Source organism: Lichenostomus cassidix, chromosome 1, assembly GCF_008360975.1.
Source record: "Lichenostomus cassidix isolate B80296 chromosome 1, HeHo_3.0, whole genome shotgun sequence".
Taxonomy (NCBI): Eukaryota; Metazoa; Chordata; class Aves; order Passeriformes; family Meliphagidae; genus Lichenostomus; species Lichenostomus cassidix.
Window position 1 is genome coordinate 50434778 of NC_139479.1, and position 27965 is coordinate 50462742.

General features: G+C 41.0%; 1 protein-coding gene and 1 long non-coding RNA gene across 8 annotated transcripts in view; both read left to right on the forward strand.

Annotated features, from left to right (window-relative positions):
• The first annotated feature begins 1141 nt into the window (after positions 1-1141).
• DACH1 (dachshund family transcription factor 1) overlaps positions 1142-27965 on the forward strand; it is a 348123-nt gene continuing 321299 nt past the window's right edge. For 2 of the 7 annotated variants that reach the window (XM_085058527.1, XM_085058538.1), the window contains exon 1: positions 1147-2629. In XM_085058527.1, coding sequence (XP_084914653.1) covers positions 1902-2629 — 728 coding nt within the window. In that variant the 5' untranslated portion in view covers positions 1147-1901. Of the gene's footprint in view, positions 2630-27965 lie in introns of all 7 variants that reach the window. The other 5 variants (XM_085058499.1, XM_085058517.1, XM_085058508.1 and 2 more) reach the window with 5 other exon arrangements.
• Positions 2641-4529, forward strand: LOC146444652 (uncharacterized). The gene is made up of 2 exons (XR_014851691.1): positions 2641-3266; positions 3798-4529. It is a non-coding gene; the product is annotated as an uncharacterized LOC146444652 (long non-coding RNA).

A 27965-nucleotide genomic window follows, 5' to 3' on the forward strand; every position in this document is an offset into this window, starting at 1 on the left:
TTCTCCAAAAAACCCCACCTAATAATGGCTCGAAGAGATGTTCTGCACAATTATGGGTACACAAAACTTCAAAGTAAAACACTGCCCTGTGTTTTCCTGGATTTATTTTCAATTTTAAAGACATGAGTGCAGGATAGCTTAAATTTCAGTAGCAAAAGTTATCTTAAGTAGCACTAGAACACAAATTCTCGTGAATTGAACTTCAAGTACAATAAGCAAGCAGATCATATGAGAACAGTTTATGTCTGATACTGTGGAAATTCCCCTGCACCAAATTACTACAGTTGAGATTATCCACTCTACGGATGTGTCATCCCGTGAGTCATGTCTCATGTAATAGTATACATAGGAAAAAAAAAAAAGGGGGCTATGGGCACATACATGCATCGCAATCAAGCACACAGAGGGTGTATTTTTCAAACAGGAAGAACTACGCACGCCCCGAGCCCGGATTTTGCAGACCCCCCATCTGTCCCAGTGGCCATTTCTTTACCCCTTTCAAAGTGCGAGGTGCCCCCAAGACACGCAGAACACAGCCCCGGGCTCTCCCGCGGAGCCCCGCACGCCAGCTGCCGAACGCGCCCCAGCCGCATCCCGGCTCCGCGCCGCCAGGTACCGCGCCTGCCGCCCGCCCCGCCGCGCATGCGCGCCCCACCGCGCCGGCTGACTTTGCGCGCTACCTGCGCGGAGGGCAGGGCCGGGGCCGGGGCTGCGCGGCTGCTGCGCGGCTACGACACCTGTTGCGCGGCGGGACCTGCGCGGGCCGCCCGCCTGCCCCGCTGCCAAGTTACTTGTGTGCCGCCGCAGCCCGCTCGGCGCGGTGTCTCGGCGGCCCGAGCCGTAGCGCCCGTCCCCTCCGATCCGCGGCCGCCGCAGGAAGGTCCCCCGCGGATGCTGCCGCGTGGGGCTGCCCGTGCGCGCCCCGCGTAGCCGCCGCCCGCGCAACAAAGGGGACCCTCGGCAGCGACTCCCACCCCGCCGGGAGGAGCGTTTGTGGTCCCGGGAGAGCAACAACAGCGGCAAGAGCAACAGCCCCGTGCGCAGGTTTCTGCTTTTGTCTGCCCCGGCAAGGTGTGCGGTGCCCAGCGCGCGCCCCGGCTCCCCCTCTCCCGCCCGACTTTTGGGGGGACGCTGGAGACGCTCGTGTTTCTCCACAAACTGTGTTGACAAGCGACTGTTGAAAAGGGCTGGGAAAATTACATCTCATCTCTGGTGGGGTGAAATATGAAACATGTAATCTAACGGTTCCTGAAGGAGGGGGGGAGAGGGACTTCTCTCCCTCTCTCGCTGTTTTCCTGCTCCGGGTTCCTGGTTGGATAATTTGGGTTAATACTAGTGAGTGAGCCTTTTGCTGCTTCAAAGGGTATTTCAAGTTGCCGGAGCTCCTCCCCTCCGCACCGTGTGACAACAACAACTCGTCCAGCGAGCGAGCGGCGGCGGCGGCAGCAGCCAGCACTTCCCAGCTCATTTTCTCTCTGTCATTCCCCTCTCAATCTTTGATCAATGTACTTGCCAGAGAGAACCGAAGTCCTTCAAACCTCCTCCTTTTCACCTTCGTCTTTAACGTGGTGCTAGAGCAAGGACCACAAAAAGAAACTGCCCTCCCCCTCCCCTCGGCCCCAGCCCCGCCGCCCGGAGCGGACTTCTCCTCCTCCTCCTCCTCCTCCGTCCCCACTTGCGGGACACTTTGTGCGTTCTCTCTCTCACTCTGCCCCCTGCTCTCTCGCTCGCCGCAGCACCTGATCTGGGGTTATCCCCCCCTTCTTCTCCCCCCTCCTCCCTTCTGTCCTTTCCTCCTCTTTTTTTTTTTTAATAATTTTTTTTAATTTTTCCCCTTTCCCCTGCGTGTGTGTGTGGGAACTTTCCCCCCTCCCCCTGCCCCCTCCGCCGTATATGTGACCATGGCCGTACCGGCTGCTTTGATCCCTCCGACCCAGCTGGTCCCCCCTCAGCCTCCGGTCTCAACTTCTGCCGCCTGCACCACCACCACCACCACCTCGTCGTCGGCCACCTCGTCGTCGGCCACCTCCTCTCCGTCTCCGTCCATCGCTCCCCCGCCGGCCGCTTCGGGGACAAACCTATTCCGGCCGGAGCCCATCGCAGCGGCGGCGGCAGCGGCGGCCACAGTCACCTCCACCACCAGCGGCGGCGGCGGTAACGGCAGCGGCGGCGGCAGCCCCAGCCTGGGCACCGGCGGCGGCAGCGGCAGCAGCAGCAGCGGCGGCGGCAGCGGCGGCACCTCCACTCCCAATGCCAGCGCGGCCAGCGCGGCCGGCAGCCTGCCCGGCAAGCCCGTGTACTCGACCCCGTCCCCGGTGGAGAACACCCCCCAGAATAACGAGTGCAAGATGGTGGATCTGAGGGGGGCCAAAGTGGCCTCCTTCACCGTGGAGGGCTGCGAGCTCATCTGCCTGCCCCAGGCTTTCGACCTCTTCCTGAAGCACTTGGTGGGGGGCTTGCACACGGTCTACACCAAGCTGAAGCGGCTCGAGATCACGCCCGTGGTCTGCAACGTGGAGCAGGTCCGCATCCTGAGGGGTCTGGGGGCCATCCAGCCCGGGGTCAACCGCTGCAAACTCATCTCCAGGAAGGATTTCGAGACCCTCTACAACGACTGCACCAACGCCAGGTAAGCGCCGCAAGGCACACGCGCGCCCCGCCGCCCCCCCGCCGCCGCCGCCCCCGTCCCACCCCCGCGCGGTGCGGTGCGGTCCGGGCGGGCGCTGCGCCGCTTCCCGCTGCCCCCTCCCGCGCTGCCCCGGCACCCGGCCGGCCTTCTCCGCAGCCAGCGGCGCTGCTTCTCGGTGGGACGGAGGGACAGAGGGGCAAGGAGAAGGGGTGTTTGTTCCCCCCTCCCGCCGCGTCCTGCTAGCGTCGCCCTGTCATTGTCCCCTTCCCTGCCCCCCGGCCGAGGCGTGCCGGAGGCTAGGGGTGGCCGCGGGCAGCGCAGCGCGGGAGCGGAGGGCCGGCGGGGGTGGGAAGGGGGCAGCAGGGCCGGAAAGTGCTTTCTGACTGAACACCCTGCTGAAGTTTATCCCTGGATGTATCTTTAAGGGAGGCAGCCCTGGGGAAAAGCCGCCCGAAGGGTGCACGGGAGTGGGCGGGGAGCGGTCCTGATGGGGGGACGCCGACATAGACACGCGGGTGTCGCGTTAACTGGGATGGGGCGCGGAGCTGCCCGGGCGTCGGGCCGGTTCCGGGGCGATGGAGGCCGCTTTTGGCCATCAGCTGCTGTCACACATCCGAGGGGCACGTGCACTTTTTGTGTAGGGCTGTAAGGCAGTTGCCACATGGCGAACGGGGGAGGTGAAGGGAGGGCGGGAAGACGGCGAGGAGGAGGAGGAGGAGGTGGCGGCGGCGGCTTTCCTTTGGGGTAGTGGAGAGAGGTGCCAGGCGGCCGGGCTGGGCTGCTTCCTCGGCGAGGGGGGTGGGGGTGTCGGTCCCTGAGGAGCAGGTGCGAGCAGCTCCAGGCCCTCGCCAGCCGGGGAGGAGGAGACGGGGGGCAGCGGGAGCGCGGCAGGGATTTGACAAGGCTGGATCCTGCTACCGCGCAGAGTAACGCGGGGTCGGCGCCGGGGGAGGGGAGCAGCGCTGCGGCTGCGGACGGTGCGGGGCTAGCCCTGACCCCGCGGGCCGGGGGTGCCGCGGGGGAGAGGTGAGCCCCAAACTTGCCACAACCGGGGAGGAGTGTCGGGGGGATAGAAGGAGCCTGGCAAAAGAGGAAATTCCTGATGCAATAGCAGCCGCCTTTGCAACGGGAGGGCGAAAGCATGGGGCTGTTATCTCTCAATCTATAGGTTACCGGGCTGAATCTGCTCGATAAGGAGAAGGGATCGCATAACTGCGGTGACCCAGAGATCAGGGCGGTCGGAAGCGCCTCCAGTTCCCGGGGGCTCCCCCTGCCTCGGGCGGGGGCGGGGGGCTCTGGCTCTGCCGCGCTGGAGGGGCGGCGGGAACTTCCCACGGAGGAGGTCGTGGACAAAGTCCCGATGCTACTTTGAATATACCAAAACAAACAGACCGGGCTCGTTTCACTTTCCTGTTGTCAGATTTCAAGGTGCAGCAACAACCAACACGTGGAGAATTAACCCCACGCGACGCCTTGCTCCTGCCCGTCCCGTCCCTGATGGCAGGGGGTGTGACATCCCCTCCTCTCTCCCCTCATCCCCCCTATTCAGCAGAGGATGCCTGGCAGTCATTAGCATAGAGCCAGGCTAAGCAGAGCACTTACTCTGCGGTAGCTGTTGCTGGATGGATTGTTGAAGTTCCTGAATATTCAGGGCAGCAGGACAAAACAGCCTGGAATAACTTCCAAGCGCTGACATAACTGTAGCTGCTCGGGTAACTCTGCTGTTGTTTCATGTGGAATCAACATGAATATTAATAGCTGCTCTTAGACAATTGTTGGGTTGGGGTTTTTTTTTGTGTGTGTGTGTGTGTGTGTGTGTCTGTAGTGTGTAAGTTGTAACAACTCTGCAACAGTTCCAAGATTTGGTCCTTAAAATAAACTGATGGAAGTTTTACTTTGCCACACTCATACCGTGTGAATTTTAACTTGAACACGTAGAATTAAGAAATACAGAAACTTTTTTGGGGTTTTTTTTGAGGGGGGGGGCGGGGTTGGGGGAGTATGGAGACACCAATTCCTGGACTTGGCAGGGTTGTAAAAGGGTTTGGCAGCCTGGTTGTAACATGGCTTGATTATGTCAACAGCACAGAATCGGCTGTGTTTCAGCTGTTCCTGAGGTCTGCTGTGTTATCATCCAGTGTAGTAGAAATTACAGTAGTGGGTTCAGAAGTGAATAGGATTTGACCCTTAAAAAGCATAATTGTAGTAGACTTACTTATACATCCATTAAGCAAATAAATTAATGGGAAGGATATACAATAGGTATGCAAAATGTATTATTACAGTATAGACGAATAAAGCAAAGTGGGTCAGTGAGTTTTGGTCAAAATGGATGATATAATGGGAAGATAAATCCGTATTTGCTTTCTGGGTTTCCCCTCTAACAAATTTAATTCTTTTTTCTTTACAAATTATTTTTAATTATTTCTGACATTACAGTAATTATGCAGGGTATTTTGGTCTACTCAGTTTAGTGATTTAAGCGACCTTTCCAGACTCCCAGTTACTGCATACTTGAGCTGGGTGATGTCTTTTTGTATCCCGGGTGGACACTTTACTGTTGAGATGGAAGCTGTAAGAGCCAACTCCATCCTAGAGGCTAAATTGTTATACTCATCAGATTCAAAAATTTCGAACCAGCATCTTATCACTGTTATATTTGTCTCATAATCAGCTGATGCACTCGAGTACGCTAATCCCTTTTTGGAAAGCTTCATCAAGGTTAATATGTTATTTAATCAAAAAAGGCATCCAAATAAAGCCATTACTTTGTTGTTCTTTAAATGGATTGAATCGTTAGTTGCCAGTTGCTGTGGAAATAATTTGCAATAACTTATTTAGAGATGGAAAAGTTTTAGATGTGTTTCACCAAAATGATACATTTTAACTGTGATATTGCTATTTAAAAAAATCAATAAAACAAAAATCAATAAAACACCAAGGGATTTTCTATTGAATGCTTAATGTGGAGGTCTGTAAAGTGAATTGGTTTCTGTGTTTATTTGTGATACTACTAATAATAACATGATACTAAAGGACCTTTTTCTAAATTAGGCTTGTGTATCATTCACTGGAAAAATAAGCTTCCGTTATGGAGGATGACTTTTCTTTTCTGGTCATACTGACCTTTGCTTTTATTTTCCTCATAAAAAGCACTGGCCGCCAAACAGAAATCCAGGAAATAGCAAACTGTGCATTTAGCTTACATTCTGATTAAACGGTTTGACATTAATGGGATGCTAGAAAGCCATATGCCAAACAAGTAGGGGAAGGATAAAGGCAAAACATGGAAAATATTTAAAGCTACTAGATGCCAATCGAGTCAGGTTTCTTGAATGTGTGGGTGAAAGAGAGTAGCGAACTGTGCACTGGATGTCACCTGCCTAGGATTAATGACCTGGAAGCTATTGATCCCAGATTGTTTCTGGTCTCTTGTGTTTTGAAGATTTGTTGTGGAATTTTGCCATGCTGGGTCCCTTCGTGGAGTTTTCCCGTAGACTTAGGCTGGCTTTGGATCGTGCCTACCCGAGTAAAGGCTAAAAGCATGCACTTTCCTCTGACCTCCCTTCTGTGACCAGGATATGTTAATCATTTCTGACATTTGAAGATGATTTTGAATGAGTTCATTGACATTCATACTTAAAGCGGGGAATTATTTGCAGCCTTTGGAAGCTATTTACAATTTTTGGAAAACAACCTAATTGATTTTTGAGTATAAAGGGGAAAGATGCTGAACATGAAACAATTCTCTTCAAAGCCTATCTTACATGGCAGTTATTCAGTCCCTCTTTGCTAGCTTCTGCTTCTGTCAAATTATGTGGACCTAGCATGTCCTTGTTTACTGAACACTGCACGCTTGCATAGCTTTTTTTTTTTCCTGTTTGTATTAATTAAAGGAGTATCTCACCCAGATAGGTTAGTACAGATCATAGATACTTTAAATGAACAGGTCAGCAAGTGCAGCTGGAAGGAATGTCAAATGTATAGTACCTGTGGTTTATATTGATGACCTTCCTTCTTGCCACAGATTATTAAAATATAATCAGCAGAAATGTGGAAGGCTTTACAAGCAAAGATGACTTCTGGAAGGCCAGAAGATAAATTGTAGTAACTATAAAGAAGGAGTAAAAGGTTTGGAAGTGGTTTCCTCAGACTTAAACAAAATAAAAGACTCCGGTTCCTCATAATTGCAGTATTCTAATATCCACCTTACATTATGTGTTTAATGGTAAATGTTGTAGTTTAAAAGCTGAGATCTTTGGACCATTCTTACCGCAACAGAACAGAGCTGTTTATCCCTTTAATCTGATACTTAGTGGCTGGCAGTAGCAGGGTATGTGATACTTTGGAGGGGAGCACTTCTCTGCTGTGAGCGCTGGCTGCCTGTCGAGGAGCGCTGCCGGTGCTGTTCCCGTGCGGGGAGGTGAGGGCCTGCTAGCGATGGGCAGGGGGACATTTTTTTCCCTGATTGCTTCACATGATCCTTCACAAGTATTCAATTTGATTAACTCCTCCTTTATCTTACAGCTATGAATATTGGTGAAGTTTTGTGTGTTTTTTTTTCTTTTTTTAATTAAGAAATCTTTTATTGGCAGATGTAGTTTATATAAAAAAGCACATTTTTACTGTCAGGTTTGTAATGACTTTACTCACAAGAAAGGGCTATATGGAGAGCTTTTTTATTTCCTCAGACCATTGCCATCTGTGTTCAAATGCTTGGTTCAGTCTCAGGCTTCCACTCTCTTTCTGGAGCTACAGGCCTCCGCGTGGGGCTGCTGAGCCCCCCGGGCACATGGAGCAAGTGTCCCACAGTGTGTCCCTACAGGCTGGGCTGGGGGCTGCTGTGCCCACCTAGGGCTTCTTCTCTGACACTGCTCAACACTGTAAACTAAAATGCACTCAAAGCGCTCTTATTTACTACTTGCCCTGCTTGATATTCTGTAATCATCTGGAGTGGGTTTCGAATATTTGTTGGAAATGCTGATCCTGTTTGACTGCCATTTAGTATTTCTTCTGTTTCCCCCTGTTCCTAGATCATTCCAGATGGCTGGTTTTGCCTATCTCTCTGACTGGGGATCTAAAGTGAATTGCATACGAAGTGGAGAATTTTCATAGACCGGATTGAATTTTAGTATTTTCCTTTTGAACTACCCAAGTGATATATTAAATTGTTACTGCAATCCCTGCTGGTCTGGTACAAGTAAATCTCTTTCACCAGTGTTGCCTAGTCATGTCGGAGCTTTACAAGTTTAGATGTAAAAATTCAGTAATGGCTGCAGGATAGCAGAGAGAGAGAGTGTAGTCAGAAACTACTGAGTTTTATCTAAATTGTATGAGCCAGTGAACCAAGAGTCCAAAACAACCTCAATGCCTGTCTGGTTTTAAGCAACAGGACTGGATTTAGATCCTCTTTGTTCTTTTATAAGTTAAATATGTTTTGTTTTAAAAATAACGTTTGGGGCATCTGCTTTGCATTATGAGTTAATTCCATTCATTGTTTTAAAATAGTGATTAACCTTTTGCAAATTATATACTGCACATGAACAGTAATTTTTTCAATAATCTTTAAATGTGCATGCTGTAACAGCGCCATAATGTGGACTGACATAATAGGAATTGACAGTAAATTTTTAGTTGCCTAAATACGTATTTAAACGATAGAGCTGAAGAGTCATCTGCAAAAAGCTATTATGATCCAGAGAGTTAATTCATACATAGATAATTTCTTCAGTATGAATTAAGGAAGAATTTTTCTTTTTCCATTATCATTTAAATTATTTTCAAAAATCCTGAAACATAAACCAAAAATCTTTATATTCAGAATCAAGATATGTCTGTGACTTGAAATTATAAAATCCAGTTTGCATTGAGGAGTAACTTTATCCTTAACCCACTATGTTCAGCTTATTTATCTGATACTCTGCTCAGCCGGGGGCATCTCCTAACAAGTGCTGATGTTTCATTTCACAGGCATTGCAGAATATTCAAATGTAATCTACAAAATATGGAATCTTAGCATTGACTGTGAATAACTTTGAACTGTTTTAAACTACTTTTTTTTCCTAACAGAAGAAAAAGAAAAGAGGTAATAGTATATTTTCCATAGCATAAAGTAGAAAAATGCTGTCACTGAATTTCATGAGAGGAAGGATCAGTTTTTGACCATCCAGTTATGTCCCAGTTTGGAATTTTCCATTCTAAATCACTGATAGTGATTAGCTGGGAAATTACACTGGGGAAGCATAACTCCGTAAATACTGAATGCTTGCATTCTCTTCCGTGAATTTCCGTGGGTCTCTTTTAGAGATGGGATACTGAACCGAACGGACCCTGCGCAGTAGTTCAGGATACATCCACCAAAACTGATGCCACTGCTTGCATGAGTTGTGGATCACAAAATGCATTTTAGTCCACCTTGCTTTAAACAGTATTTTGTGATATTTACATTTAGGGTGAGCGTCCTCCTGTGACAGGTGAATTAATATTTACAACACAGTTTGCAGAATTGAATGGAAAGATCTTCTAAATCGCGTGTATTGAAATACTTTATTAGTTTTAAGCAGAAACTTTATGAGCTTTTTTTTGTTAGTGTTCATGAAATTATGCTTTTGATACAATAAAATATTCTAAAGTTTTTATTGTTCACTCCTGAGAATACTCATGTGGGTAACACTTAACTTTCTGTTCATTATTCTCTTTAAAAGTACCCTGTTCACTCCAAAACTAGTTTATTTAGATATTTTCTTTTCATTTCATGTAATTTGCATCTTCCTCATGAAGAAGAAAGCTATTTCAGTATGAAAAAGAAATATGTTTTTTGTTAAAAATTTCCAACAGTGGGATTTTATGACCATTGGAAGGCTGAAAGTAGCCATAGTCCAGGAACGATGGGGCAGGTGCAATTAAAATTTGCTGATGTACCTTGCCACACCAAGTGGATATTTTTTTTCCATTAAAATAAGCAGATGTTTTGGTAATGAAATTTTATTCATCCTTAGAATTTATAGAATTAATCTCTGAATTGGCCAAATGGCTAAATTATGCATAAATTCGTTTTGATCCAAAACAAGCTTGGATTCAAGCAAACCTTTCAAACTAATTTTCTGATTTACATTATAATTTTATTTGATACTAAATATACTGAAAAAAGTGCACCTTAGCTGTTAAGACATATTTTTTATGTTTATTTTGTTCCTGTATGACTGAATGAGAGGGCAAAGTAGGTATGCATACAGATTATCTGACTGACAAAATAACAAGAGTTACATGCTGGAGTTGGATGGGGCTGGGGAGAACGGGAAGAATGGGAGTACGTGGGACTGCTGCACATGCTTTAGCATAATTGACAGCTGAAATATACTTGTAATGTTACGATGCCATGATTGAAGTTCATAACTGAGTGTTCTTGTTAGAGCACTTGTTAACGATGCTGTACTGAGAACAGGTAATAGGTGTTTTACATTTGGAGTAAAAGTTGTTGTTTGGGACACCTCTCTCAGCATATGCTTGTATTTATAAATCATTGTATGGTAGAAACTGGTTCTGAGTTTTAGTTTTGGGAAATGCTTTGCTTTTTCATGTTACATGAAATGATTGTAAAGAATCAAAAAGAAAGCAGTTACAGAAAGTACACTAGAAAGGAAACAGGTAATATATACATAAATCTTTTATTACTATTTAATAGCATCTTATGTAACCTTGATTTCATGTTCTTCTCATACTTACTAATTTTTTTTCTTTTTGTCAAAGAGATAGATCGTGATTTTATATATGGGACAGAAAAAGACCTGCTTTCAGGTGTTAGATACCATATTTTTAAGAGAAGTACAAACAATGTGTTGCATTTTTATAAATGATAAATCTAGTCAGGGCTTATTGATAGTTTGAGCATTTCTTAAAAAAAAAAATTACTAAAGCTATTATTTTTGAATGATTCTTTTCCAAATGTGGTAAAAATGTAAACTTAATACTTTAATTGGTTTTATATCTTGTTTTAATGGATGACAGCGTTATCTGTCTTTATGAAGCATATAATTTGTTTCCAGTCTCTTGGCCTGCTGTAAAAACCTTTCTTTGTTGGACAAGGTCACCTGTAGGACTTAGTTATTTACATTAAAATAACACTGCTTTGGTTTTAAACCAAATGTGTAACTTTAAGAATGCGGATAGTCCTGTTGCTTTCAATAGCCTACATATATCTTTTAAACTAAGCATATGCAAAATATATTTGGAAGTGCTATAAAAGAATCAGTTGACATCTTAGGTAGGAAGCTGGATTGCTGTATACTTTGTTGCATTTGCAGGGACAGTTTGAAAGCATTGAGAAAATGCTTGAGATTTAGTGTCCTGTAAATTAATGCTTGTTGCATGAAATAGATTCATGATGCATTTTTTAATGTATCATGCATTTAATGCAATCTTAGTGTTTTTGTGAGCATTCTTTCATATTAATTTTAGGAAATCAAGGCAGCATCTTCACAGGAATGAGTATCAGAATTTGATAAAACCTGTGGCTTCATACCCTCTGCTGGGATTTTTTGTATTCCTTTTTGTAGCATAGATGTAGCCTATCCCTTTTTGTAGGGAATTCAACCTTCCAAGATGTATGCCATGGTTGTTGCTTGGCACGTTTTAGTGCTGGTTCTCACTGGTGGTTTGCTGGGAAGGAAGTGAAAACCATTTTCCAATTATATTCTGTTTCCTTAAGAGAATTTTACTTCATGGGGGGAAGAAAATATCTCAGGTGGTATTAAATATATATCAGTGAAAAAACATACATTCTCTCTTTTTTTAATATATATTTCTCTCTTAGCTTGTTGGAGCAGTTCCTACAATGTAGCTGACACATAGGATTTTGTTATTTCTCTGTGTCTGTATCTAGCAGTAAAGCCTAATTTCACAATTCTGGTGCAAGTTATGTTGTCTGTTGTTCTAATACAAAGTAGGATTGGTTAGTTTTGGTTTTGGTTTGTTACCGATTTTTTTTTAAGCTGATATTCATAGCTTTTAACAGACCAGGTTAAAAAATAAGCATTAAATGGTAACAAAAAATTTGTCTTACATTACTGGGCATTATAGATGGTTTGTGATTCTACTGGTTCCCTTTGAAATTAATTTGCTGCTGAAATATGATGTTAAAAGTTACAGTAGTAGAAAAAGAAGCTCCTGCTGCAGTAATTTACAGTTTATCATATAGCTGTGTATAAAATACAGTTTTGAGAAACTATGAGACAAATATATTAGAAATTCTAATTTTCCAGCATATAGCTGCTTCAGGAGCATACATGCAAATTGTGTAAGAAAGGAGTCATAGCATTTCCTGGGGAGGGCATCAGTGAGGTTTTTAGTCAACATGTTTGGGGATAGCCACAGCTGTTGGGTTGGCTTGAGGCCACCTCAAGGTACAACAGGTGGGACATCACTAAGAATTTATAAACTTTCATTGTTCAGAGCTTCTCTGGCACCATCTCAATAGAGTGGCAGAAAGGGTGGAATTTATCTTGGGAAGAAGCAGCCCACCTCCATAGTTTGTAGATTTCAGGTTTGCACCTGAAAAGGCAGTTTGCTCAAAGACCCTGATTTTCTTTGTTATCCTTCCTCTGCTCTTGGAATCTGTTTAGCCAACCCAGAAGATGTGTGATCCCACACAGAGGGATTTGTTGCTCAGCTGAGTGGTCAGACTCAACCCGTTATCATCCCGACCTCACTGCAATGAAATTCAGACTCTAGGACACAGTGGATGGGATGTGGTGTTAAAGAGTAATTTGACGTTGTTCCTGAGGGAGTGGATTCTCCACTGCCTTTAGTCCTCTGCTGCTGAGCCTGTGTTAATGTGGGTCTGCCAAGTAGAGGTTTCATCTTTTCTGGTGACCCCTTCTGTGATTTTGTCTTGTTGCATTTTATTTTATGTGTCTTACTACTTAAATTAAGACAATACAGTGATATTGAGAGAGGTAATAAAATAATAGTTATGAACTGCATATATTCAGAAATACTCTGAAATATGACCACATGAGTAGGGCATTTTGACATTGAAGGAAAGAAGAATGTCCTTAGTTAAAACTCCTGGCATTGTTATGTGATAAGTTTGTCTGCTCTTTGGTGTGCCAGCCAGTGAGAAAAATTGATTTTTTTTCTTTTTTGAGGTGAAAAATACAGAGCCAACTAGTTCCAAATACTGTTTTGTGAAATTGTGTTTCACCCCTGTAAGCAGTTCTCTGTGTGGAAGGTGTGCTCTGAACAGGATGGGTCTATCTTTTCAGCTTGGCTAATCGCTTCCTTTCACAAATCCAGAACGCATGCAGATTTGAACTTGTAGCCAGGAAAAAGTGCTGCCATGCTTCAAATTGCCAAAGGACCTCAGGGGACAGAAACTTGACCTGGTTTTATGAAACCATAGAATTACATTTATACAAGTTACCCCATGGGAAAAGACTGAACTGATCCCAATTCATTTCTAAATTCTGGGGCCTTACGGGTCACATTTGAATTTTCTCCTACACCTGTTTTTCTACTAAATTTTTCTGAGGACTTTTTTAGAAACTTACTTTACATTAGGTATGGGTCATGTGCCTAATATTTAACAGTTCAGTATTCTAATTCTTTAAAATGTCTAATGGTTTCTTAATATAATTTAGCTGCAAAAAGTTTAAATTGTAGAATTTATTTGTTATGGACTGAATCCTCAAACTGTGAACTCTCCTCTGGGTTTAGTAACGCAGGCTTTGTTTTCCTGCATGTGAAATAGAGGAGGCAGTGACTGTACTCAGTACATTGTATGGGCTGTAGAGAAGAGAGCAGCTCTGCAGATGGTGGGGTACTCACCTGGAATGTGGGACACCTTGCCTCAAGGTTCAAGGGGTTACCCAATGAGACAGTTCACGAGAAGGCTCCCTCCCAAGACTCCATTCTTCCTTTCTCCTTCCCTCAACTAAAAATTTGGGATTTGGGAAATCTGGGTTCATCTTGCCTCATCTTGGAATCAATTAAAATAATGAGTAGGTGCTACCATGGTATTCCTCTTTCAGTATTTTGGTTTGAGCTAGAAGCCTAAATACCCTAGGGTGAGTGCTTACCTCTCTCTGGTGAGGTGGTATAGTATTTATGCTGTCCAAGTGCTCCTGCTGATGTGTTGCCAAGTTGGACTATGCCAGCTAAGTTGAAATAGTGGGCCCTAAGGACAGGGAAGGGTTCCTTAGTTCAAACACTTACAGGGTTACATTAAAATTAGAATTAGCTTGCATTTTGATTTATTTAACAAACTAAGTGAGTGTTCTGTTCAGTTTAAGTTTGCCTGAGCAATTACTATCCCACAGAGGCTCTGCAAACCTTCCAGGCTTTGCTTTCACCTTCTTTTCCTGTCCTCAGTCAGTCTTTCGAATCCTTGAAATACATTTGCAGAGCTGAAATTGGCATTAAGTGCCTACATAAGTCTACCTATTTCTAGTGAATGAGTGACAGATTTGGATACTACTAATCTAGTATAGATGCTTTTGTCTTTTAACGCCATCTTAACACTCCAGATCGACTGAACAGCTCAGCTGATGATCCCTGGCTGTAGGCTTTCAGCTTGTCAGTGTGGATGTGGCAGAGGGGGTTAGTTCTGAGTTTGTAGTCGCTTTTTTGGTTTGGGCAAAAAAGGATTGGTAGGTGAGAAATGGATATACGAGTGTTACCAAGATGTAAGAAGATGCTTATTTACTTGGGCTGTTTTTCATACCGGTGAATTTTTCTGTGCACTTTGTATTGAGCTGTTCATGACTTTGCCAGTCTGCATAATCAAACTATTTCATGAGGCATCGATATAGGGACATCATCAAAGGCTTGCTCTTGTTTTGACTGGCAAAGTGAAAGGCAAGTGTTCTGAATGGTGATTACTTATCACCATTATGTATTTACTATAAATGTAAATCATGTCCCATCAACAGGTTTGACTGCTATGTGGTGCTGATATCCTAAGTGGGTAGAGGGGGGAATATTTTTTTTCCAAATCACAGAGAATGGTTTTGTTCCCAAATGACTTTTAATAGAAGGTAGAGATGTCCAGTTGCATTTAGGGGCTTAAACAGTTTTCTTATTTGGCTTTTCCTTTGTAGTTCTGTTGTTCATAAGTTGGGTAGAAGATTTCTTTGATATTTTTTGTATCCAGAGTAAATTTAGATCAGACTAGTCTAAGGCTTTTGACTTACCTATAGAGTGTTTTGGCTGCATTCTGATTTTGGTAGTAAATAAGGGAAATTAAATTAAATTTAAATCACCTATAGGTGGCAATAAATTCTTCATTGTGATTGAGGTGTTTGTCTTAAATTCTCTTTGCATCTAAACTATAGAGGGAAAAATCCCTTTGTTATCTTTTTGATCATAGAACAACAACTCAGAATGATGAAACAAATTCAGATCTTGGAAAATTCAAGCGCTTCCTTTCTCTTTCCTCTTCTTCTTTCTATTTTCTTCTCCTCACACACCTCTCTGGATTTGGAAAAAAAAAGATGAAAATTTACAATTCTTCATGGAAGACGTATTTTATGAGGCACTGTGAAAACTTGAGATACAGAGGATGCTTAGTGGAAGCAGTTGCTAACCCTAGCAGTAGCAGTAGGGACAAGAGCCCTGAGGCTATGGGGCTGGGAACATGCTGAAGAGTAGCATAGTGAAGAGGCAGAAGTGAAAGGCTGGTTGACAGCATGTTAAAGCAAATTTATCCGGTGTTACTGTCACATGCGGCCTTACAAGTTTACATATGTATGATCAAATTTTCAGTCTTTGGATCACAACTGTGTCCTTTCTCTTCGTTAAGTAGGGCTATGTTTAGAGTAGTGCCTGGGAAAGCAAGCAAGAAGAAATAAGCTTTACTTTAAAGTTTAATGTTGGGTGAGATTATTATGGCAGAAATGTTAAATGGGAATGAAAAAAATTCTTTTTTTAGTAATTCACTTAATCAGAAAATTCTTACCTGTGCTTTGTTTCTTTCTAAGTTTCCTCCAGAAGTATACAGCTGTAATTCCCAAGTTTCTTCCTATTTTTCCATATTCTGTGTGCAACAATGAATATAGTCACTGTGATATTGGGTTGTATATAAAAGTCTTAAGCCTGCAACCAGGAAGCTTTGGCTTGTGTAAGGAGTCCTGTTGCCTATAGCATCTCAGCTGGATGATTTATAGTAATAAAATGCAGGTCTTTAAATATTACCAGTGTTGGTACTCAGATGGCATAGCTAGCAGAGTTTTCATAAGGTGGAGTTTCACAGATAGTGGCAACCAAATGTGGGAGCGATCAAAGAACATTATTTGTAATCAAAATGTGAGTTAGGTGTTATAAAACAACTGGTGGGTGCTTGTGTGCATGTGAAATTTGCTTACACGAGTAATCCCATTGATTCAAATGAGAGCATTCAAGTGACGGAAACAAGTTTAGAAGATGGTGACCTTAGAAACGAACAGTCATCTTTGGAAGTATTCAAAGGGTGGTTATTAAAACCTAAAGCTGAGAGTTGGCGTTTGAAGGCAGAAGCAGCTAGAGAGGTGTTCGGGGAACTCACCTGCCAAATAATAATGTGTTTTAATGATGCTGGTTAACTCTGCCTCAACTTTCTTGTACTCTTTTTTGGGGGCTATGGGGGAAGGGATGAGAAGGAGGGCGAGAGAGGGACGGTGACAGCAAGGCTGTTTGTTTTTCCCGAAAGTTGTTTGTGATTTCAGGTACTCATGGGAAATCTCTTGATCAGATTCACATCTGTTCCTGTCAAAGTGGGTGCTAAGATACCGGTCACCCAGCAACCATGTCCAAGAGGGAATTGGGCCGATAATAACTTCAAAAAGGAATGACAGATGCTAGATTAGGATGAAAGACAAAACGCATGAAAAATGAGCTTGTTAGAATAAAAAAAATTGTTCAAGCACCTTCATGCAAATTAAATGAATATTGAACATTTGCATGCAGTAATTTCTACTTTTTCTGTTGATTGAGAAGAAATAAAGACGGTACGTATAAAAACATAAATGTAATTTTTTTTTTTTGCACCAATTAACATACAAAGCAGTATCTTTCTTCTAAAAATGAGATTAGCCACCTGGGTGCTTGGCTGTATCCCACATATGTCACAACATTTTTGTAATGTGTATGCTTCTGTTGAAGGAACACCTTATCTAATTCTTTGTAGCAAAACAAACAAGGAAGCAACCTTATATTAATTTTAAAATACTTTCAGTTAGCATCGTTCTATTTTTTTCAGCTGCGGTTTTCAGAGCTGAATTATTTCCTGCTGTCCTTGAATTCAATCGGTATAATGTGCATTAATAAAAGATCACATAAGATGAGTTCAGACCAAATGCTAAGGTTTCCTATTGACTGGTCAAACAATACATATTTTAAAACACCATGTCTGTGAGGGTAACATGAAGAAGAAATAGTCACTTTTCCATGCCTATGCATTAAGATAATTTAAATAATCTAACGGTTTTATTATTGAAATGCTCATATAACAATCAGAATTTGGAAAAGAATGATAAAATGTTCTGATTGAGAAAGGACTCTGTGTCTTGGTTTAGCAATGTCTAATGTGGTCACGTACAGAAATTGATTTTCTTCAGAAATTAATTAATTTTTCATATCGCCCTAAGCTGCAGTTAAAAAGAGTGCATACTTGTCTGTTTTTTCCAGAAATATTGCCTAATCATATTAATACCATTGCCCCAAGGATGAAAAGATAATTGTACAAATGCATTTGGAAATATGTATCACTGAGTATTTATGATTAAATTATGCAAATGACCCAGCTCTCATCCTTTCCAGACCCAGATTGTCTAATTAGGATTGATATGCTGAATAGATGTTCCAGAATTTGAATACAAGCATGTCCAAAGAGCAGAAAATTGGAAATGACAAGGCTGAAATGCTAAGAAAAGTGTCTTTCCCTTTTATACTTTACTAATGTGGTGTTAGCAGTTGCAGTTTTTCCTTTGGCTATATTGTGTGACTCATGTGTCCTACAAGAAATAAGTCAGGAAAGAAAAATCAACTTTCATAAATAGCTTTACTTTGCTCTGGACTTACTTTTCTTTAAAAGTCTGCTAGCAGTTCCTCTCCCCTTCAAAGCTTTGTATCCTTCATGTTAAAATAATGATGTATTCCACATAAATTACTTCTTAATTTGGAGCACTGTTGTTTGTAGCTTGTCTCCAGCTGCCAGCTGCCAGTGCTAGATATTTAGCTCGTCAGCTTCTCATATATTCAGATGAGATTTACACACCTAACAATTTTAAGTTTAGTGGAGTTTTTTTTTTTGGTTTTTTTTTGGGGGGGTGGTTCTTATTTTATTTGAATTCACAATTCTTTAATGTAACCACCTTCTTTTTAAAAAAAAAGAAAAAGAGAACTGATACCTCATTAAACTTGTTTGTTAGATATTCTGAGTTGGAATAATGGCTATCAGCAGCCTACAGCATTTAAATCCTTCTTCTTCAGTGGGCTGTTTGTTCATTTATCGCTCCTGGGAAGCTGGGAGAAGAGCCCGGTGAGGAGCAAGGAGGAGCAGTGAACTGTCAGTACTTCAGCCATTGTTAGCAGCGGGAGTCGCTCCCTCTAAACTCTGTTGGCTCCTGCTACCCATCTGCGGGATGATGGATTGCTATGTTTAATACATTTCAGCTTTTGTCTGTCATAGTGTGGATAGACAGCGCTATCAATGATTTCAGCAGTGATTAGAGCGCTGGTTGTACCCACTGCTACTGGGCAGGCACCTCCCAGGAATGGCTGATGTAGGAGCTCGTTGGTACTCTCGCCACGCAGATGACTTGCTCGGCTAACTTGAGGTGTTTTTAAACACCTACTGAAGACTGCTGGGAATTACTAAATCCGCACAGCGCCCCTGGAACAAAATTCAGACAGCCCTGCAAAGGTTCTGGTGCCAAGCATAAACGCTCATCCTAACCCACAGAAAAGTGTCTTGTGCTTTCGATGGGTGGGGATGGGAGTGGGGATGAATTTGGGGGCTGTGATGTCAGCAGCGCTCAGCCCATCTGTAGTGAAGTGTTTGGCTACTGGTGATACAGGCGGAGTGCAGGACTGCGTTGAAGCAATGAGATTCGACATGACATGTGTCATACGAGGATTTGCTGAGCCGTGGGTGCTTTGTGATTCACGAGTCCACAGGCTGAATGATTTCAGCCACCAGAGAAGTCGCTGTACACCAGCACAACATATGCCCTGGAGTATCTTCAAATAATTATAAAATGGTGCAGTAGACATAAAAATTGGAAAAAAAGAAGATGATCGTGTTATGGACATTACTCTAGACAAGTGGATGTATATTGTTTTCATTATTATCATGTTAATTTTCCACTCTTAGGAAAAACTGTATTATTCAAAATCTTGTGTGAAACAAGTATTGTATTAGAAACAAAAAGATAACTATGCAAACCAAAGCATATAATACTGGCTTTAAAAGATGCTTGACCCAGTTTTCTTGATTTGGACCATTGCCCACCATGACAGGCCAGGCTGAGGATAACTTTCACTTCATTTTGAACTGAGGAAGGAAGGGAAGTTAAATCAGAATATATTAATCATCCTTGATTTAGCTTTCTTAGTGGAGAATTTAATTTACAGAAGCAGGAGAATGAATAACTATTAAAAACTACCATTAGCATGAGTGGTTGTCAGGCTTAAATGTGTTTTCTTTACCCCTATTTCACTCTATATTCACTTGACTGTGGTGTTGTTTGCTTTCTAAAAATTTTTTTCCCTTTGGTTATACCTGAGTTCAACTTCTACAGCTCTGCTTATAGTCAGTAGTTTGTAATTTTTCTATTGTGCTTGCTGGAAATCTGAGCTCCACAGCACAGTTGTGGGATGCCATTTTCATTCCTTTCTAAGATGATCCAGGCAGTGGCAATGCTCATAGGGAGGAGTGTTCATGATAATTAAAAGCTGGAGTTTACCTTTAAAAAAAAACATTGGCAATTTGCCTGGGAGAAAATTCTGTCTTCAGTCACCATTTTTAATCTATTTGACTGTTGGGAGTTATCTTCACTTTAAGAGTTGTCTGGTTTTAGAAGTTGTCTGGATGTTGAAATAGTTTCTTTGACATTGTTCCTAAGTGCTCACTTGCCACATATGATGATCAGAGGATGTGAGGGCTCTGTGGAAAAGAGTATCTGTAATAAGGCGGGAATAATCTTGACATTTACAGCTGTCAGCTTTTCTCAGTTTAGGCTCCCTTCATTACCAACATGTGGCAATGAAACAAGGAAACTTGAGGCCTACTTAACAAATTAAAGAGAAAAGTTGAAAAAATTAATATATGTTTATACATAAGAAGATTTAAACAAGCAAATTTAACATATTAAACTTTTACTAATACTTTTCTCCTTTAAAATAAATGGCATTTGGTTAGGGGGTTGTTCTTTTGCAGAGATCAATATCTGGAACATTCGTACAGAGAGGAAATAACACCAACTTGAAAGTTAATGAAAAGCAAGTATTAAATAAATCCATGTATTGGCTGGTGATGTGTTAATAAATGTATCACATAAATATGATGGGTAAAAATCAGATAAATGGTTTCTTAAGCAGATAAAAGGTCTCTGTTGTTTATATTCCTTCTGTAGAGGTAAGACTATGATTTAAAACCTTTTTTGACAGCAGGACTGGTTGAGATAATTTTGTCTCTCTTCTGTTTCCTCCAGGCACCCTGATTGCACTCCTGTACAGCCGTGTGTGACCATTTTCAGCACTGGATCAGGTCTAGGTTGAAAATGCTGTCTGCTTTCCCCTCTGCTTTGTTATTATTTTTATTAATCCTCGTCTATTTTAGGAAAACAGTTCACCTTGTGTTTTCATCAGCACTTGCCATGCTACAAGTGAATGGGCAATAGTGACAGAAAGGAATGATGGTGGTGGGGGAAACCTACTTTCAGTTTTATGTATCATCATCCTGTATGCCATGAAATTTTCCTGCATCCTAACAGCAGTGCTCTGAGCCTAGCCTGGAAAATGAACTGTGCATCACACAGCGGTTTTAACACTCTATTTAAAAGGAGCAAACAGGAGGGGGTGAGCTGTGTTGAAGGGAGGAGTAAAATCTATGAAAGAAAAAATGTATGAAGGCAGCGGAAGCCTTACTTTACTAAATCTTGGCAAGCTGGCCTGCTGTGTATTGCAAAACAAATGGGGTGGGTGTCTGAGGTAGGGCATTGATTTCATCCTCTGGATGCTCCCTCTGGCCATGTTCTGGTGGCAGGGAAAGCTGAGACATGGGCATGCATATCTTGGCGTGTTCTGGGACAGGAAGGCCACTTGTTACAAAGCATCCCCTACTCTCTGGGAGGTGCTGCACAGTGGAAGAACACTGGAATTTAGGTTGAGCCTAAGTCTCTGCTGCTGCAATGAAAGCCCTAAATTATTCTCTTTTTTGAGTGGGCTTGTACCAGTCCTGGCTCTTGCTTTCTTTTATATCTATTTTTTTTGCCTGTTAATGGCCTAACATTAGTATAGAAAGCATCTCCTGTAGCTATGCAAGATCAGACAGTGTCACTTAGACCTCTGGGTTCTGCTACAGTATTAAATTACTAACTACTGTTTTACTGTGAGGACCTAATTCACAATATTCCTGCCAAATGTTAATGATGACAGAAATATTCTACTGTCTGTAAGAAAAGATATTCTGTGCAGCATTTTATACAAGCTATGTCAATAAAATTATATTGGTTTGCACTTCTCTAGGAATACTCTTTTCTATCTGTTTGAAAGACCAGTTTATTTCTTCAGCAGCTTTTTTCAGGTGTGATGGAAACACTTCTGAAGCTACAAGGTCCTTGTCTACCCAGAAACAGTGGGAAACTCAAGATTTCCCTGAGTAGGCATGGTTTTTAGCAAAACTTCACTCTGTTCGGAATGGTCTGACTTCACTGTAAAGTAGGTTCCACTGTGCTAATCCTCTTGGAATGCAGCAATTATCACCTACCGTATAGGTGTTAAGTGCTGAATTTCAAAGGGATTATCACTTTCCTCCTTCAGTGGCTAAGCTAGAAGAGAAAAGTTGTTAGTGCTTCTAAAGGGGAGGGAAGAGGGGAAGAAAAGAAATCTCTCTTGCTTTCTTTCTGTGGTTGTCTTCAGTCTGGCTAGAGCAGAGCAAGCTGGGTTTTGCTACAGCTAGTTACTTTGAGTCTGATCTTCAAGAATTCCAAAGGCATTTGTTTCCACCTCCTCTCCCCGCCACCCCCCCAAGTACCCTTCCTTTGTGGAAAGAGGCAATGACAACAGCCATTCAGAACAAAAATCGAAAGTTAATGTAGGTGGACAAAATTATATAGGAAAACTAAAGTCCTCTGTATCCTTAAACTGTGTTTTCATCATCTGGAAACTTTTGTCAAGTTAACTTGACAACAATCTGTAGAAGCTGGTATCTTTTCAGTCTCAAAAGATACTTGATGGCTTTATTGGTGTTGCAGACAGAGCCCTGGAAATTATCTGAGGACTATTTTTGTGCATATGGTCTTTCCAAATACCTTTTCTTTACCTGACATAACAATATTTTGTTCGTCCACTAGCTCAATCCACAATACAGACAGTACTAATTTCAGGTGGTTGTTGGATAAAGTGGGATTAGTGTCCTTGAACCTCCCTTCCCCTTTTTCATGGCAATGCACCCTGGAGACCATGCAGCAACCGCAGGCAATGTGAACTGAACCGGGAATGGTAGTTAGGGGGAGGGCATTCACATCTGGGGAAGGATTTAAGATGCTGTAAGAGATAGAAGTAGTTAATAGTGAGCAAGAGAGGGCTGCCTTATTGAGAAGTCTTCTTGAAGCTGCAAAATAACCAAAAGAGGCTTTTAGAGAAGAAGACAGGATTTGGAGTTGTATCAAGGATGTGAATAGAAGGTTTCATGGAGGGAGGGGTGTAGAATACTAAATTGAAAGATTGGCTTCTAGCCTGTTGTTTTTATTTTCACTATCACTTAATTGGGATGAAAAATGATAACTTCTGTCAGAAGCATTTGGTGTAGAGCTGGATTTCTCGGAGTTAAGACTTTAGAGTTGGAGTGCTGAAAATTGGGTTAAAAAACATTGCAGTTTCTTCACAGTCAAATTGCAGAAATTAATGAATTTCAGAGTTAAGCTGTATCTATCACAGTGTTTAAATAGCATTTTCCAGGAATTGCCGCAGAACATTTCAATAAATGATGAAAATTTTCTTCTATTAAATATTTTAGATATCATATGTAGTGCTCTAAATACTAGTAGATAGAATATCTAGTATATCTTGTTACTGGTAGAATTAGTTCCTATTATAAGAATTTGTAAGGTACATGCAATCCATTTTTTTTTGAAAGAAGACAAGAAATTGTGGTTCAGTTCTACAGCTTGCAATATTTTCCTGGGAATAACAATCTCCTCCTTAAATGTGAAACAATTTGGCAGAAGAACATACTCTGCTAAACTTAGGAAGTTGTAAAGATGAGTTTTCTTAATTTTTAATGAATTTCTGAAATATTAATTCATTTAGTCCATTTTTGATGTCAGTAATGGTTTGTAGATTTTATGGGGTATTTTGAACTGTAAGGGGCTTAACCACTTAACTTTTTGTATCAAGATGGTAATATTATATACCACCAAATGTCCACAGTGGAGAGAAGGTACTTTGTATTGTTGGAAGTGACGTTCATTAAGGTCTGCTGTGCGTGCAAAGAAGGCAGGCAGTATTTGTGTTGATAGGGCTTCAACATGGGCTTGATGCCAAGTCACCCTAAGACACCACCACTTTTTCAGAAAGTTAGGAGTACCTTACCATTGTAGGGTGTCCCATTATTTGGCTTGTGAATTCTGGCATTTTCCCTACTCTGGTATCATCACAACTTGTATACATCTTATATGGAATTTCATGCTATAGAAATAACTTTACAACTTCTGAAAAAAACAGGGCATTTTAAAGTAATGCATTTCTGCCATTTGTTTTTCTGCCTCTTTAGTGTAATGATCCCAATACCAAGGAACTGCAGCTCCTCCCTTGTAGGTAGGATTTATGATAATGTCTTGCTGTTTTTGTAAATTATGTAACACACACTGTTCCTCCTTTGTTATATAGTGAAATTTAGGAGGTTGTTTTAATTGTTTGATTGATTTTTTTTTCCTTTGGCATTTGTCTACACTGAATTGTCTGAGATTTACTAGGACGAACAATCGAGAAGAATGTCTATTGTCTGAATTTCTGAAGATGTCAGGAGGTTTAGGAATGTTTGTGATAAGTCTTTTGTTTTGTGAAGTCTAGAATTGGGTATGCCATGCAGTATGAAAGGTGTTGAGTGTCGCTTTATCTTTTAAAAACATCAGCACATTTTTTAACAGGAACAACTGTTAAAACTTTTCACATAGTACTGAATATTCAGCAGCTTTCAGTGGTTCGTATTTATTGTTGCAATGTTAATAATATTTTAAACACTCTGCCGCATGGAATACCTAGAATATAGATTTCTTTGGTCTTTATGGTGCAGTGAATGTGGAAGCAATAGCAAGATGCCCATAGATTTAAGAGATCAGGTACTATCCTTCTGCCTGAAACAAATAGCTTCCTCAGAAGATCCCAGTACCCATTTACTAAAGCACTTACATTACCCATCACACATGATGATCTGGATTGTAAAAGAGTTAACAGGTGGAATCTCCACCTTCCGGCATTTTCAATGAAAGTCCATTTGTTGTAACTCTTTGGGGTAGAGAGACTTGACCAAAAATGGCTCAACCACTCTGTTTCCATTTTCTAATGGACTTGAAAAATAGTCAATACAAAGTTGTCCAATTTTTAGAATGTTTTATAGATTTTTTCCTTCCTTAATTTTGTTTACTTACCTAGGTATACCAAATATGCCTTTTATGTAAAGGCTCACTCTGGGGTAATATTTTTGAAAAACATGCCTGTAGTTCTCTACCTACTGTGTATAGACTTAATGGGGATTTCATGGCTGAGACTGAGCAGCCCAGGTCTGCATTTTCTACCTTTCTTTTTCTGACAGGTCAATATTCAAACACTACCCAAGCAACTGCTCCTCAGAAGCTTTCAAAGAGAAGCTGAATTTATGTTAATTTCAATATATCCTGTTTTAAAAATTATCAAAGCCCCGGTCAGGATTACTGGTCACTGAAATTATGAATTATTTTAATAAAAAATCCGATTATATATAGTTGGGATGTTTTATGTTTGCAGAAACAATGTATATTTTTTACTGCCATGACTCCCTTCCCTCCCCCCCCCCGAAGTTGTGCTTCTCATTGAATGCTTTAAGTTTCTTTACAGATTTAGCATTTTCTGTGACTGCAAGCAGGACCTTGGGTGAAAACATGGAGATCTAGCCTTTAACCTCCAGGCTGAATTACATGAGAACACACTTGCTGAGCTTCCATAATGTATATTTAATTACAAAAGTTATTTAGTTGTTTGGGTTTTTTTGTTTAATTTTACTGCTAAGAAACCCTTTAAACTCTTTTTATATGTGTAGATATAGAGAGGGAGAGAGATTTAAATCAATAAAGTTATCATTACTATCTTTCACCATTGCTGTTACTATTGTGATTATTATTTTATTATCACTATTCTGAATGAGGGTTCATGTTTTGAACAAGTGACTTCCTTAAGGTATTGCAGCTGTAAGAATTGTAGTTATCTCTAATTCCAATTTAAATAATGTTTTTGTCTGTACTTGCAATCATTGTTGAAAATACATGTTGTAAGAAAGATAAATATTAAACCTCTGCTACTGTTTAGTGAATAATTCTGAAGGTTCGTGATTGCTCTTGAAAATCTAGATAATATTTTGATAGTTAGTTTTAATAGATGTCTTTTTTTTGCCACTGCAGATCTGTGCCCACAGACCTGCTTATGAAACAACTCACAATCAAACGCTTCTTTTTATTTTGAACATAATTATGTTGTATTTTAGTTACTGCTCTGGAAACATCTCATATTTGCAAATCAGTTTCCAGAAGAATAGATTCATGTCTAAACGAGCTTGCATTTGAGGCTTCTACTGGTTTCAAAGAGCTTTATTACAGTTGTATCTCTGCTAGCTATTTATTTTAAGACTTTGAAATGTTTTTGTCTTACCAAGTGCCATTCTCTGATATCTTATAAGCCATTTGAAATGGAGCATGCGGTTTAGATCAGCTACAATGAATTTCCTTGGATAAGCGAGTGTTCCTGTGAATCTTAAAATACTCTTCACTCTGCCTTTTGTGGTTCTACTGCCATTTTTTTCTCAAGATTATCAGAACAGAAATAATTGCTTCCATCCCTTCTTAAAGATGTTCGAGTTCAAGTATGAAAGCAGTTCAGAAGGGAATTTATCTATGCATACTCTTATTCATTCATATCAAAATATTCCCCTTTAAAATTTGAAAAGGAGCTCCAAATATTTTCCCGCATCTTAATTCGATAACTGCAAATGTGAAACAAAATATGATCATGATTTTTACAGGCTAAAAAATAATTTTCACTTTTAAGTTTCTGAACTATGACTTTTAATTGATATTTTTTTAAGGTATCTAATGTACTTTTCCCTTCAATTTTTGGCTTATATATCTTCCTTCTACTTTATGCTTTTTTCCCCTCAATGTGGCAGCACACTAAAATCACCATAACTCTGTCCAGGCTGGCTTAGTTAGACTGGTTCTTAGGGTGTGTAGGCAAGTACACCTTAGTGTAATACTGGAGGTACACTAAGGTGCACCTCCTTGTGCTCTTTATGCTCTATTACTTTACAAATCATTCCGTGAGCTGATTCCATGTTTCAGTGTGTTCATCTGATCATAGATAACAACATACCCGCATGACTCTTTTTCACTAGCTTTCTGAAGCTAGCTCAGGTCTCTTGCTCAGGTAATTTGCTGGTTAGAGATGTTCCTTCGGAGTTCCTTCAGAAACTGCTGAAATTAAAGAAGAAATTACAAGTAGGACATTGGATGTTCTGCATTCATGAAAAGGAGTGAGACTCGTTTGTGTATGAACAAGCAGTCAGGAAAGACAGGTTGAGGCACCTCATACTTTTACTGCCAGAAGGAAGATAAATATATGTAGAAAATAAATAACTGGCCTGTCTCTATAACACAGTTTTAGGATTTCTGCTTTAGGTTCTATAATAATTTGTACTTAAATATTTCAGAAGAGTAATCGAACTTTTCCCAGATTTAAAGTAATTGGGATTCCTCACATAGCAGTCTAAGTTTGCTTAGTCTCTGCGTTCTGTTATGTTGGGGTTTTTTTGTTCTTTTTTTTACTTCCAGATTTGCTTGCTACATGCTTATCAGCTGCTTACATTATTGAAATTTTGTTTCCTGGGTAGGTACTTTCAGATCTTCACTTCTTCTCTTTGATAAGTTAAATAGCTTGAGCTCATTAAATCTTTCACAGTCTTTTTTTTTTTTTTCCCTTTGCAGTTCTTTTTTTCTTTCAGATGCTCATCATGAATAACATTTATTTTGCCCTTGTTTATGCTTGCACAGCCTAGTTTTTTTTTTTGGTAAATGATGATGGTGTTTAGTGGGACTGTAGAGATGTAATGAAGATTAAATTTTCAGTGGAGCAAAGAGAACTTTAATAATACTATTGCTGCAGGAACAGGGGTGGGACTCCTCAGAATAAGCAAAATGGTGTTAGTTTTGCTGGGTTAACAGCAGTAAAGACTGGCAAAAACTGATCTGCAACATGAGAAAGCATTTCCCTTAATTCTCTCTGAAAGCAGGTCTGTTGAGTAAGAAGATGATATTTTTCAAGTTATTTCTTGGAATGAAATTGTTATTTAAGAATTGGTATTTGTTAAGCTATGGTGCTCTTAAAATGTTTTGTACTATGTGTACTATGTGACTTTTCTGCCGAAAAGTGAGGGTCCAATGACATGAGTACTTATAAGAGTGACACTTTTAGTGAAAATCTCTTTAGAGTATTTTGAGTAGTTCCTGTTTCCAGAGTCAAAAAGGAAGTGATTTGAGATAGGGACATGAAGTACAGACAATACCAGACTTTTCAGGTCTGATCCTTTAACTGTAATACACTCACACTCTAAGGTACAGTGTCTTACTACTTTCCAGGATCAAACAGCATTGAAGGACTAGTGTTCAAAAGGAAAAAGAAAAAAGAGGGAGCTTTTAATCTTTAGTCTGCTAGCAAATAGGTCTATTAAGTGTTAAACAGTGTGAGATAAAATATATGATTAAGGACTCTTGACTACAGCTAGAGTAACCCAACAATTAATTGAGATCGTTGAATCAAGCCCAAAGAATAGTCCAGTAATAGAACATTTTCAGAAATTAATGGGGAAAAAAGGTAAGAAAGCATCTGACCAATGCAT